General features: G+C 35.7%; 1 protein-coding gene across 1 annotated transcript; it reads left to right on the plus strand.

Annotated features, from left to right (window-relative positions):
* Nucleotides 1-744: 744 nt before the first annotated feature.
* LOC127433435 (annexin A4-like) lies at nucleotides 745-14,524 on the plus strand. The gene is made up of 13 exons (XM_051685344.1): nucleotides 745-909; nucleotides 3,986-4,046; nucleotides 4,503-4,590; nucleotides 6,873-6,967; nucleotides 8,614-8,727; nucleotides 8,975-9,065; nucleotides 10,316-10,395; nucleotides 10,545-10,601; nucleotides 11,728-11,821; nucleotides 12,429-12,524; nucleotides 13,049-13,107; nucleotides 13,220-13,342; nucleotides 14,224-14,524. The coding sequence occupies exons 2-13, from the start codon at nucleotides 4,038-4,040 to the stop codon at nucleotides 14,281-14,283; spliced, it is 966 nt and encodes a 321-aa protein (XP_051541304.1). The 5' UTR covers nucleotides 745-909; nucleotides 3,986-4,037; the 3' UTR covers nucleotides 14,284-14,524.
* The last annotated feature ends 502 nt before the right edge of the window (nucleotides 14,525-15,026 follow it).

Genomic DNA, 15,026 nt, shown 5'->3' on the forward strand with positions numbered 1-15,026 from the left:
CTAAAAAACAATGTAGACACAGTGCAAAGAATGAAACAGAGCGCAGAAGTCTTAACATGCGTTTTTTAACTTGACACGGTGTTTAAAAAGTGATGGTCCTGCGTGAGACGCTGAAGAGCGAGACACGGCGCAACAGTCAAAGACATTCATCCAGCATGTGTTTGCATAGGAAAATGGGAAAACAGAACAGACGCGCACAAATACATGTTTGGTGTGACGGCCCCTAACTCATCCGTTCACTTGTGTCTGTGAGTGAGAGCGCATGCGCGAAACAAGTTCGGTAGGCTGTTTTTTTCTTTCTTTAATTACAAACCCGAACCCCCACTTGAAAAACTGACCCGAATCTGGCATGAAACCCATTGGGTTCTCGGGTCCCATCGGGCCCGGGTCGGGTTGCAGACCTCTACTGTTATTGTCGCACGCGGGGGGCCCCCCAGCTTGGGGCCCCAGGCAATTGCCTGGCTTGCCTTTGCTGTAGGTCTGTCTCTGCGTGTACTATCTGGGTATACACACTTATAGCCTATGCCTTTAAACAAAGTTTACAACAAAAGCTAAGGAAAGAAACTTTTTAATTGATTATAAATATAGCTGAGACAACAGATAGACTTCAATAGCACTGGAGTCCCAAAGTAAGCAGATGGTAAACGATCATATCTGAGGAAATATCAGTCTGTGTCAACAGTTGACTTTTTCCACCACACTGTTCCAAGGGTTATTGTTCAATAACCAATTTCTGAGAGTAAATAGAGGAGGGGCCGTAAATGAGGAACTGTAACACGATTCAGTCCACACAGGATAACACCCACTAAAGTTGGCAACAAAAGTCTGTTACATTCCCACAGACCAACGCATCCATTCAATTTCATCGGGTGTTGTCTTTCTCTCTGCATCCATCTAGCGGTTTAGAAGGTAAGATATTAAACTTAGACAGCGTTTATTATAGGACAGAAACTTTCATTTTCACTTTCTTTGCTCCTCCATCCGCTCCATAACAAAATCATGTATATGCATTTTTACCCATTAAACAGACGACGTGACTAGCGTTAACATGACGTCATGTAAGTTTAAAGTGAGCGCGGATTGTAACTTGTTTGTAAAATGTAACAATTTGTTCGCAGTGTTCGCTCAGCGTTATGAGACAGAATGAACTCTCATATTCTGTCACGTGACTTTTCTCAACATGATCCCTCTGATATGTAGGCTATGTGGCTTTCATTATAAAACAATGATGATATTGCTGCTTTGCATGGCAAATTAATTTAGACCACATTTGTTTTGCAAATATAAAAGGTAAATTACTCATTGCATTTGAAATATGCTGGACAGGAGGATTCCTAATGGTACAGCACTGGCCTGCATCATCTCTGCATATTCTTGATGCTCAGAGATCTCAAGGTCACAAACTGCTCAGATTTGCAGTCTGTGATCAGAAGACAGAGATTTCAATATGAATTAGGAAATGATTCCTAATTTGAGCTATGCTATCACCATTCATTTAAATAGCTCTATACTCTTACTATTTGTCTCTGTTATTTTCTGTTGTTTTTATGTCTCTTAAGGTAATTTAGGAGAAACATCAGAGACAAAGTTAATACTTAAATCATACTGTAACTGAGCACTCAATTTGGTCTTCTGATCTCTGAAAGAGAAACAGAGATTTTCTTCCAGGTAGCCTTCTCACAGTTTGTGGGTTACATGTGGAAACTGTGGAAAATAGTCATAAATATCTAATAGTACAATAGTACAAAAACTAAAGAAGTGTAGGGGAGAGCGGGGCACAAACTAACACTTTTTGGTTTTCTTAAGTTTGCGTAAATGTGCTTAGGGTTCGATGTATTTTTCTTTTTTCACATTCATTTCGTACGTGTATGTTACACATATGTGGTCTTGTTTCGTGAATACAGCGTATACTTTTTTCGCAATCTAATTCGTAAAAAAGAAAGTGAAATGTTACAACGTGCCCCATAACAGGTGAGAGGCACATTGTAACAAGACCATGTAACAGCTTAAAATCCCTTCTAACAGCTGTTCTAGAGATCAGCTGTTAGAAGGCATCTGTTAGAGTATCAGATCTAATTAAAACGCCTAGAAGATAAACTACATTTTCATGTCAATAAAAGCCATTTATTAACTTTGTCATATGTAATATAGGAATAATTTTGACACTTGACAATAAATACACAACAAAGCCACAGCATTGACTGAAATAATGCATGGATTGATAACAAAACACACACACACACACACACACACAACACACGCGCGCATCAAGGGTAATTATGTAAATTAGTTTTTGTAATTGGGGCACATTGTAACGCAGTGTTACAACGTGCCCCCACAACTGGGATTTAAACCTGGCTGGTCACTTCTGCTGGCTATCTGAGAATTAAAAGACTATGTAAGATGCTAGCTAAAAGATTGGAGATTAAAATGATACCAAGTTTGCCTCATTTTATATAAACAGTAAAAACAGAAATGAAAATGTACTTTCATGTGAATTTTAACTTTTGCTACTTTAAAATGAACTTTTGGGATATCTTCCAAAGTTTTTTGAATTTTTCAACAAGTAAACAAATGAAGTTTTGTCATACCAGCATGTGTGGAAACTTTTAAACCACGTGTGTTACAACTAGCCTCGCGTTAGTTTGTGCCCCGTGCTCCCCTATGTACTGTATGTTCAACAGTATGAAATATAGTCAATTCAGACAAAGTCAAATACAGTGTCAACGACTCCCTTTAAAGGAATATCCCGAGTTCAATACAAGTTCAGCTCAATCAACAGCATTTGTGGCATAATATTGTTTATCACAAAAATTTATTTCAACATCCTTTTCTTTAAAAAAAGCAAAAATCTGGGTTACAGTGAGGTACTTACAATGGAAGTGAATGGAGAATATCTGTAAACATTAAAATACTCACTATTTAAAAAGTATAACCACAAGATGTGAACAATATGTGTGTTTAAAGTTATATCCAATTTTACTACGCTGCTATGATGATGTAATGCCATAATTTAAACAACTTTACAGCTCCAACAATACAGAATTATAACAAAAGAATTCATGCAAGTGCTTTTATAAAATTATAAGCTTCACATTTCTGCCTTTAAACCCTCCAAAAATTGGCCCCATTCACTTCCATTATAAGTGCCTCACTGTAACCTCAATATCTGCTTTTTTTTAAAGAGAAGGAGGGACGAGTCAAAATTATTTTTGTGGTAATCAACATTATGCCACAAATGCTGTTAATTCATTTTAACTTGTATCGAACCTGGAATATTCCTTTAAATGTAGAACATATGTTGTGTGCGCATAAATTATTAAGAGACCTTTAAATTATGCTCCGTGTATTCACAGCCCCCCTGTTAGTGTATAATACAATGAAGTGAAAATTGAGAGACTGTCAGATGTGTCTGCATCTTAAATGGTGTCAATTTTGAGGAGCAGGAAGAGGTAGTTAGCAGATTGTTTCAAAAGGAAAGCTGATACTGAGCAGAAGGCTGTTAATTACTGCCCTCTTCTGCTTAATGAGCTGAATAGTGAAGTAACCTTTTTTCTAGTGGCATTCAGAGGCTTTATTTATTTAACAGTGTCATCCCCCTTTTATTGGGTTAAAGCGCTCTCTTATTACAGATACTAACAAAACTAGTCTGTTTTTTTTTTCTATTAAAGAGAAAAGAGGAAAAGATAATGACTATTGACTTTCTGTTTCTCTGTTAGGCAGTTTGAAAAGCATTTCAAAAGCATCAGAAATAAACAGAGAACACTTTGTATTGATATTATTTTCCTTTTTTTTTTCAAAAAGGACAAATAATAAAAAAGTGATCTTGTTAGGGCACGTTTAGATTACATAAATTGATTAAAAAAAATAATAATAATCTTGGATGCCCAAGGGCTAAATATACAGTATGTAGGCTATATATATAATATATGTTTTATATTTTTTAATTAAAAAAAAATTTTTTATTTTATTTTTTTGCCTCTAGAATTCTCACCTCTTCATCTCCAGATTTCTCCAGAAACCATTTCGATTTCACAATGGCAGCGGTAAGATAATTATTTTCAATGTAAAGAGAAACAGACATCTAATTGTACATTTTACAAAAATCCCTTGTGTGGTCAGTTATGAATATCATTACCCTCACTTTAATATGGACTATTTGCATGAGTGCATCTGAAACAATGAAATGTTATGCAAACGTCTTGCAAATACAAAGGCAATTTATTGTATTGTATTAATATAACAGACCTTTGCAATCAAATGAAGGTTGATTTCACTTTGTCATCCCCCTTTTTTGCTTTTTCATGGTTCTTTAGAGATACATGTGAGTGCTGAAGTAAAATGAATACCTATGTTTTAGAACAAGTCACACACTCTGACACAATCTGAGCTCACAAATATGCAAACTTTCAAATAACACTAACTTTAAATTTATAGGTGTAGGTTTACACTGAGGGTTTACAGTGTGTATAGAGTGCTGTTTTCTGTTTGTTTTGCTGTAGTTGGGTAACCGTGGAACTGTGACTGAGGCATCAGGCTTCAAACCAGAGGAAGATGCCCAGAAACTGCATAGCGCTATGAAAGGAGCAGGTGAGTGATCAGAAAAAGCAAAATGGAAAGATTAGTTTTTGTCTTTTATTTTGTTTTTACCTAATGGCCTTACCCTTAAACTTCACATACGTGGTAAGTATTCAGCCAGAGCCAGCCAGGGCTCAGGTTGGGGGGCCTGGGTAGCTCAGTGGTAAAGACGCTGGCTTCCACCCCTGGAGTTTGCTAGTTCGAATCCCAGGGTGTGCTGAGTGTCTCCAGCCAGGTCTCCTAAGCAACCAAATTGGCCCAGTTGCTAGGGAGGGTAGAGTCACATGGGGTAACCTCCTCGTGAACGCTATAATGTTGTTTGTTCTCAGTGGGCGCGTGGTGAGTTGAGCGTGGATGCCGCGGTGGATGCTATGTCTCCATGGCAATGCGCTCAACAAGCCACGTGATAAGACGTGGAGGCAGCTGGGATTCGTCCTCCGCCACCCGGAATGAGGCGAATCACTACGCAACCACGAGGACTTAAAAGCACATTGGGAATTGGGCATTCCAAATTGGGAGACAAAGGGGTGAGAAAACAAAAAAAACAGGGCTCATTTAAAAAATGCCACTTTAAGTGAGAAAAATGCCCCAGATATTTAAAACGTGGGGTTAAAAATTTCCCTGTTGTCATTTTTTTGAAAACATAAATGGGAGGCACAAAAGTTGAAGACATAAATGGGAGGCACACTGTGTGTTTTTATAAGTTTAGCATAAATATGCCCCTGAAATTCATTACAGGTGGCAAATATTTCCCCTTATTTCCTGACAATGATTTCAGCCCCTTTGAAAAACTGAGAATCATCATCTTTCCAATAATGAGTGGTTGCCATTTAAATGACTTAGCCTTTGTTTCCCTATGTAAGCTTCTTGCTATTTTCACCAGAGAACTAAATCGCATCTTCATTTCCAGTTAAACGGCAACCTGTCAACTACACTTACACCTGCGGCCTATTTGGGCTTTGGTCCAAAACAGTAGAGATCAATTCTCTGGCATTTTTCCTTTAATGAATGAAAGTCATGGCAAGATGTCGAGAATGCAGCCTAGTGAGATTTAGCAATTTCTAGTGTAATGAACTTCAGCTTATTTCAGTGTGAGGCTCATTATAAGAACACGTATCACTCACAAACTGATGCTATGAAACACAGGCCTGTCTGTAGGGGAGCAAATAAGTGAGTCAAATCCATGTGATTTTAAACTATATTTATGAAGTTGTCATTCCAAAAGTGGCATATGCATGTATATGCAATGCAAAGAATGAAACAATCTCTTGCTGTTTTGCAATCAATCATGTGAAGCATGTGATAAGGCCTGGGGCTTTAAAGGTATAGTTCACCCAAAAATTACAATTCTGTCATCATTTACTGTATTCACCCTCATGTAGTTCCAAACTAGTGCTGGGCGATATATCGAATACACACAATATAATCACGATAATTTTGCTGACGATCTAAAATTAGGCAATATCGTGAATATCACGATCATTTTAATGTGCTTTTTATTTGCCCATTATGTTTCATAAAGAGCATCAGTAGACTAATTTCACGATTTGTAAAAAATGGCTGTATGGTCATATTTGATTATTTAACTGCAAAAGGCTGCGATTAAAGACAGATAAACATATCTGTGTGCGCTTAAGAATAAACGGATGATGTGCTGTTATGTGCACGCATGGGGCTCGTGTTTTTAGCGCGTTTAGAGTAGTTCACATGCAGTGTGAAAGAAAAGTACTTGCAGGTTCAAGCATTCAAGCTGTTCCAAACATTAGTAATGGCTACAAGTTACTATACAAATCTACACATGATGCACAGTATAACAGAAAAGGAGTAAATGACAGCGTTTCACCAGATACGGAACATTAAAAACTACACACAGCACTTTCACTGTCAAAAATAAAAGCTCCAGGTGAAGGTGAAATAAATAGGACAGGAATGTATTACTTCTATATAAAACATGGTCCCTCTGATGAAAAAAAAAATCACTTTTAAACCATTTCAGAGCAAATACATAATTATCAAGATATACTAAATCGAATATCGTCAATAGGCTGAAAAATATCAAGAAATCATTTTTGTAGCAATATCATCCAGCCCTATTCCAAACTCTTATGATATTCTTTCTTGTCTGGAACACAAAAGGAGATGTTTGGCAGAATGTCTGCCTAGTCAACGCTCTATTTGATTGTATTGAAAACCTTTTTTTGCAAAGGTTTGGAACAACACGAGGGAGTATATGATAACATAATCCAAATGTTTGGGTGAACTAGTCCTTTAACTGAAATGTAATTATTTTTCAGGCACCAACGAGGCAACCATCATCGAGATCCTTGCTCATCGCACTATTGCTCAAAGGCAGAAAATCAAAGAGGCTTTCAAACAGAGTGTGGGAAAGGTAACTTACCAATATTTTATCTCACTAAAATATCAACGGTTTTGAGCCTTTATCAAATGACACTTTCATCTGTTGGAAACTAAGGAAGCTCGTCTCCGCGTTCTTATCTTTGCAGAAGGTACTAATGGCAGGAACAATATGAGAAACATCTAGGTTTTATTTACATGAAATATTTGGTTCGCAAGGTGATTAGATAACTCTGTTGACTAGTTTTAATGGTTCTGTAGCTGGTATGAAGATGTGAACAATGCAGAGGTTGTATCGCAGATAACAGACGCTGTTGACCGGCTTTAATCATTAACATTTCATGTAAATATACACAATGAGTCCATGTTTCTCGCAGGAGATGTCCCTGCTTTATGACTGTTTTCATAACGGAGGATGAGTAAAAGGACTGCTGCTCTTTGTTTTGGCTTATATCTCACAGCCAGCATTGATTTATTGTACTAGCAAGTGACTGCCCTCTGTTAATGTGTAAACCCTCTTTATACAGTGACATAGTAACCGTAAAGTAATCATGTTAATAAAACTGTCATTTAAAGTCATGGTCAGGTCTTGCTTGCATTGGTGGAAAGTTTTAGCGATATTTAAATTGTAAAAATGAATTCATGATGCATGAAGGAATATACAGTATCTAAGAAGAAATATTCTGATTCTAAGCTTAATGTCTGGGTTTGGGTGTGGCTGTGTTTGGAAATAGCATACTGCAGAAATAATAAGAATGTATGGTGGTATGTTTATCAGTATGCATTGAACCTGGATAACCTATGCTTTATGGCAGGGCTTTATAATTAAGGCAGAATTCTGGGCCCTAAATATAAATACTAAACATTGGTCTGGGCCTCTTTCATTTTACTATTTGAAATTTGTTGTGGGCCCTCAGAATCGCTACCACCTTTTACCCCATTAGATACGGCCCTGCTTTATGGCATGTCATTTTGATGCCCATATATTTTACGGTTCAATACCGTTTATATTATTAAATTATATAAACTTAATATACTGATCTTCTGGAACTATAAAAGTCTACTTTTCACTTTTAAATGTATTGTTAATCACCGCAGTAACTACAAAAGGCCATATAATGACTTAAAATTAATCAAGAGTGGCCCTTCCAGGAGCAATAATTAATACACATGTAGAGACAGTGACAGTGTTACCCACACAAACACAAAACACCATCAGGGTAACACGTGTGACACTAAAATAATGCAATAAACATTAATTAAACTACATAAAATATAACACAGAACACCCCAATGTACATAACTGATATTCCAAATAATGAGAAACATAACTGTTACCATAAAATATAATGAATTGTGATGTGTCACGCAGAGACTTCTGGGAATGATTCATTAGTGTTTTTCACTGTAATTTTAACAATAGATTACCGTAAAAGTATATGTATTTCCTTGTTAAACATCATTTATTTTTTACCATTAATTATACGATAAAATCAGCAAATATTTTTATATCTAACAAACAAACATGTATTGTCTTGTTAAATATATTATAATTTTTAATCATTTTTGGTGTAGGCAGTATACAGTTATTCAGTAAATAGTAAACTAGTATTCCATTTTGAATAGACTAAGATGTTTTCCATGTGGTAAATAACACCATTATTTTAAACATCCTTGCAGGAATTGGTTGATAGCTTGAAGTCAGAGCTTACTGGAAACTTTGAGAAGATTGTGATTGGTTTGATGATGCCAGCTCCGGTGTATGATGCATATGAACTGAGGAACGCCATCAAGGTAAGGAACTGCAACACTCTTTTGACAGACCAAAAAAAAAAAAGAAAAAAAAGAAAAGCTGAGTATGTAAGTCTGTGACTGAAAATATGCAGTGCTCAACTTTCAAAAATGACAACCATTAAATTTAAGGGTGAAGTGTGTAATTTATGCACCGCCAAACAGAAACTGCAAAAATAGTGACTGTTTTCAAACATGTTTCAAACACTGCTGGAGCGATTCTTCATTTTCTTTTCTTTCCTGCCTTCAGGGTGCAGGAACAGAGGAGGCATGTCTTATTGACATCCTGGCCTCCAGAAGCAATGCTGAGATAAAGGAAATCGTCGCTACTTACAAGAAAGGTACGTGCTACACTGTAAAAAATCATTTTCTTAATCAGTATGTTTGTCTTGTATTTCAGTAACATCCTTAAAACAAGATACATTTACTTGACAAGCAAAATTCCAAAAGATATATTCTCTTGTGTTTAGAGAAGATATTTTGAATCAAGTTTATTTTTCTTAACCCATTGCCAGTGGATTATTTTCTTGTTATAAGCATAAATAAATAAAAATACATAAAATTACGGTTTTTGCCTAAAACAAGGAGGTAAAAGTTCCAATAAAAAAAAGACTTAAAAGCCAGTTGCATGTAAAATAATTCAGCTTTTACTGGTTATTACTGGATTATTCATTTTTTGTGGGTGCACATAAGTTTACACATATTTCTCAAAAGCACTATTCATGTATTTTTGGTATAAAACTTTTCATTGAGGGCCTAATTACTAAGTGCACCTTTAATTCAAGATATATTTTTATATACACTCATTGAGCACTTCATTAGGAACTCTATGATTCTAATAAAGGGCCCGATGTGGTCTTCTGCTCTTGTAGCCCATCTGCCACAAGGTTTGACATGTTGTGCATTCTGAGATGCTATTCTGCTCACTACAACTGTACAGAGTGGTTAACCGAGTTATCATAGCCTTTTTGTCTGCTCGAACCAGTCGGGCCATTCTCTGTTGACCTCTCTCATCAACAAGGCGTTTCCGTCCACAGAACTGCCACTCACTGGATGTTTTTTGGTTTGACATCATTCGGAGTAAATTCTAGAGACTGTTGTGTGTAAAAATCCCAGGAGATCAGCAGTTATAGAAATACTCAAACCAGCCCGTCTGGCACCAACAATCATCCATGGTCGAAATCACTGAGATCACATTTTTTCCCCATTCTGATGGTTGATGTGAACATTAACTGAAGCTCCTGACCCATATCTGCATGATTTTATGCATTGCACTGCTGCCACAGGATTGGCTGATTAGATAATTGCATGAACAAGTAGGGGTACAAGTGTTCCTTATAAAGTGCTCAGTGAGTGTATATCTAATATAGCTTCTCAAGTCTTGTAAAGGGTTGATATTTTTACAGGAAAACGACAAAAATACAGATAATGATATTTTTTGCAGTGTGTAGGAGCATTGTCATACATCTTAACAATTGTTATAGATTAAACTGAAGATATCACATAATTTTTTACATAGTGCAACATTGTTTGCACAATTGATCTCTCCCTAATGTTTTTGTACTGTATTCTTGTGCTGATAACATCACAGAATACGGCAAAAGTCTTGAGGATGACGTCTGCAGTGACACTTCTGGAATGTTCCAGAGGGTCTTGGTCTCTTTACTCACGGTAAAAAAATAAATAAATAAATGAAGCCTTCTCTGGTTGACATTTTTGTTTGCCATGCAAACCTTTGCTGCCCACAGTGTCTGGGCAGGTGTGATCTACCTATAGTCGGCAAAGCAAATGCTATACATTTATTTCTGCTTTGATTATAGGCTGGGCGTGATGAGAGCACCAAGGTAGATGAGGCTCAGGCTGTCAAGGATGCAAAGGTGAGGAGTCAAGGATTAAATGTTAAAAGAATATTCGGGGTTCAGTACAAGTTTAGCTCAGTCAATAGCCTTTGTCGCATAATGTTGATTACCACAAAAATGTATGTTTTACTCGAACTTCCTTTTCTTTTAAAAAAAGCAAAAATCTGGGTTATATTGAAGCACTTACTGTACAATGGAAGTGAATGGGGCCAACCTGTAAATGTTAAAATACTCACTGTTTCAAAAGTATAGCCACAAGATATAAACAGTATGCATGTTAACATGATTTTATTGTGATAAATTCAAACTAACCTTTTGTGTGTAAAGTTATTTCCAATTTTACAGCCTTGTTGCCATGACGATGTAACCCCTAAACCAAGGGTTAAACCGAATATTTATACAACTTCACGGCTCAAATAATACGTGTTCCAACAGAAGAATTAATGTAAGTGCATTTATTAATGCATTTAAAAATTAATGTAAGTGCATTTAAACCTGCTACAAATTGGCCCCATTCACTTCCATTATAAGTGCCTCAATGTAACCCCTATTTTTGCTTTTTTTTTTTTTTTTTTTTTTAAGAAAAGGAGGGACGAGTCGAAATAATATTTTGTGTAATCAACATTATGTTACAAATGCTTTTGATTTAGCTTGCATTGAAGCCGTAATATTCCTTTAAGCAACAGTTTATTTTCATAACACTGTAATCACATCTTGCAATATCATATTAATTACTACATGGAATGTTTGCATTTTTTAAAAATGTATATGTCACACTGCAGGACTATTTCAGTGAACTGTAAAAAGCCAAAAGGTAATTAAAAATGTAGATGTCAATCATTAACAAAATCCATATATAATGGTCAGTGTATATTCACTATATGTAACTGCAGTTATTCAACAGTATATACAGTATAGTCAATACACGTAATAGCAATATTGTAGTAGATCCAGTATACAGTATGTATTTGCAATTTTTCATTATGTGAAGTTCAGTATATTTTGTATTTATGACAGTTGCTGCTTTATACTCTATGGGTTACGGCCTTAGACACACAGCAGTCATGCTGTTGTTCATCAGTCATTAACAGTATATAAAAGGAAATGGCTTAGTTTAAGTTCTCCATTGTTTCTCATCCAATAGGAAATCTATGAGGCAGGCGAGGCTCACTGGGGAACAGACGAGGTCAAGTTCCTCACCGTGCTGTGTGTGAGGAACAGGAATCACTTAATCCGAGGTATCTGCGATCACATCATGACCCAACTGCAATAGTAGGCCACATCATAACAGCAATCCTCTCTTGCAGTTATGTGTCACTGCATCAGCACATGTGATATTTCTTATGCAAGAATAGAGAGCAGCTCAGGGGAGAAATGACCATGAAATAGTACAGTTGATTCATTATCTCCACCTTGTGGCGACCAGATGTAAATAGTTTTACCAAAGGGAGTGGCTGTGTAATAGCATACTACCATACTACTTTCTATTTTAGCCAGGTAGCATGCTATTCTGAACATAGCACTTGATGTATTTTACTCCCAAGATATTTTTACCACAAAAAAAAAAAAAAAACTTTGTAAAATAAAACATTTTGTTTGTGAAAATGATAGATGTGCACCACTCACTGAATTAAACATGCAAAAGGTCATGTGGCAACAGGTTTACTGTTTGAAATTTAGTGTTCCTGTTGCATATTCTATATTAATGTTTCACATACTACTTAAAAAAAATTAATAAACAGAAATAAAAAATAATGGCCGTGTACAGTATATACCACACAGTATGGAATAAGCAGTGTGCTAGCATTCAATTCTAGCCATTCTCACTCACATTTCTTTTTGCAGTGTTTCAAGAGTATCAGAAAATTGCTGGTCGGAGCATTGAAGACAGCATTAAAAGAGAGATGTCTGGCTGTTTGGAGGATGTTTTTCTGGCAATAGGTAAGTTGTGAGCATTGCAGTCATTTAATCAATTTACTAATTAAAGGTGCTGTAAGCGATTTTAGCCGTTCTATAATTTTCCCAAGCTGAGCCATTGGATTACCCACGCCCCATTTTTTTCCAAAACCCTGCACTCCAAAGATACCAAATGAGCTTTATTGAGACCGACACGAGCAGAAATGGTTGTCAAAAACAAGAGCAGAAAAATAGTACCCTCAGCTGACAACTGTTATGTACAACATGGCATAAAAATGGCAGTAAGTCTCAATAATTCGCTGCAACTACAAGACTCTGAGAACGTGTAAAATGACTGACAGGCTGAAAGCGTCATTGTCCGTGGCCTAGACAAGAGTCTAGAGCTGTCACAGAGACCGGTGAGATATCTCTGGACACTTATTTTTATTCATATCTTTCAGGGTATAGTAACATTTTTTGCATACATTTCCATGAAAAAAAATCGCTTACAGCAACTTTAAGTTTTTATTGAGCTATTCACATATTTAACACGTCTCTTTGCTTTGCAGTGCAGTGCATTAAAAACAAACCAGCATTTTTTGCTGAAAGACTTTACAAGTCAATGAAGGTAAAAGAAAACACCACTTGGACTAATTATTGGCTATATGAGGGATCTGACCAGTACAAAAGTAATATTATGTATGTACTTGTTTGTGTACATTGTCTGTCGACCCTTGCAGGGTTTAGGCACCACAGATAGCGTGCTGATCAGGATCATGGTGGCTCGTGCCGAGATCGACATGGTCGACATCAAGGCTGAGTTCCTTAAGATGTATGGAAAAACCCTTCACTCCTTTATAAAGGTGGGACACAGCCATATATCAAAGGAAATTAGTCCTTTATTGAAATGTAATTCTTTTATGAAAATATATACAGCAGTTTTGTATTTTTATTTGTAATAATTTTTATTCAATAATTATATATATATATATATATATATATATATTGAATAGAAATTTATTAAAAATAAAATACAAATATATATTTTTATTACATTAAATTATATATATCATTTTTGAATTAAAATACATTAAAAATAAAATACAAAAATATATTTTTATTACATTATTAAATTATATTGTAATAAAAATATATTTTTGTATTTTATTTTTAATACATTTTATTTAATTATCTAAAGAAAATAATTATTTATTTAATATTGAAAGTTACATTTTGTGAAATGGCTTGATGAGAACAGTTTCCTGTGTTAACGTATTTTCTATTACAACAGGAAGTTGGCCCTTTTTTAGTAATCAATAGCCTTTAGTTTATGTCACAGCCTTGAGCCATGATTTACTACTTCCAATTGCTAGCCGATGGCAGGTGATATTAGGTGGAGAGTTTTTCTCATTCTAGAGAGCATTTTATTGGACAAAAATACAGGATATGCCCGTGAGTGCATGATGAGTCATCAATATTTGGTTTGTTTTCCAGAAAAAGCAAGATTCCACATTTTAAATCTGCTAAAAGTATATTTTAAGTGATTACGCTAGCATATAGATAACCTTAAAACTAACAGACATGGACTTAAAGCAACAAAACTCATGGTGACTTTAGCAACATATTAGTAAAGTTAAAGTTCAAAGTTTTATTTGTCACAAACACAATTATACACAACAGTACAAAGGCAGTGAAATGTGTTGTCTTAAACCCATCATGAAACCCTGTTCTCTTTCGTTTGTAGGGTGACACGTCGGGTGATTACCGTAAGATTCTGCTTGAGTTGTGCGGAGGTGAAAAGTAGCTGTGCCATGAGGGGCCACCACATCTGTCTTATTCATTAGTTTAAAAACACTTTCTGTCTCACACGTTGGCCTATACAGCATTTCAAACACATTCCTTCTTTGTAATACTAATTAAAACCAAACAGTGATGTTTTGAATAGGATTTGTGATTTTGTTTTTGTTTTTTGTTAGTTGCCTTAGATGGGCACATCTTAGGGTTTGTCAAATAAATAACAGTCTATATTGACTGTATTGACCTTTTGTTGTCTTGCTGGATATTTTTTTAATCTTTGCACACTCATTGAGTCCATTTCTTTAATTACTTAGAATACAATTTGTTTAATGGTACAACAGTGTTTACTTGGTTCAATTATAGTAATTGCTCATGGTCATTTGCACAGGCATGTCAGATCTACTGTAGTCTTTATTTTGTTCGATTAGAGGTTTGCTTCAAAGTGCAACATGTTAGACGAGTGAACGCCTTCTGTGAGAAATGAAAATGACAGACAAAAAGTAGTTTATTGACACTTTTACCACTAAGTGGCACCATGCACATACTTTTGGGCCCTTGGGCGTCAGTCACAAAGGTATACAAGTGGAGTTGTCAATGGATTTTTTGTTGGTGAGAAAGTTTTCTTTCCTTGTAGTTTCTGTCTTGCATGAAGCAGAGACTTACGAAAGCACTGCTGCATTTTCCATGAATCAGGCACAAAATATGACTTTAAACTCTTTAAAAAAAAAAAAAAAAAGAGTTTCTTTTTCA

This window comes from Myxocyprinus asiaticus, chromosome 43, assembly GCF_019703515.2.
Source record: "Myxocyprinus asiaticus isolate MX2 ecotype Aquarium Trade chromosome 43, UBuf_Myxa_2, whole genome shotgun sequence".
Taxonomy (NCBI): domain Eukaryota; kingdom Metazoa; phylum Chordata; class Actinopteri; order Cypriniformes; family Catostomidae; genus Myxocyprinus; species Myxocyprinus asiaticus.

Excerpts from the sequence above, each read along its gene's own strand:
- LOC127433435 (XM_051685344.1), top strand. Across the intron at positions 10,396-10,544 it reads TCTTGGTCTCTTTACTCACG|GCTGGGCGTGATGAGAGCAC; the intron begins GTAAAAAAATAA and ends CTTTGATTATAG. Across the intron at positions 12,525-13,048 it reads GGATGTTTTTCTGGCAATAG|TGCAGTGCATTAAAAACAAA; the intron begins GTAAGTTGTGAG and ends TTTGCTTTGCAG.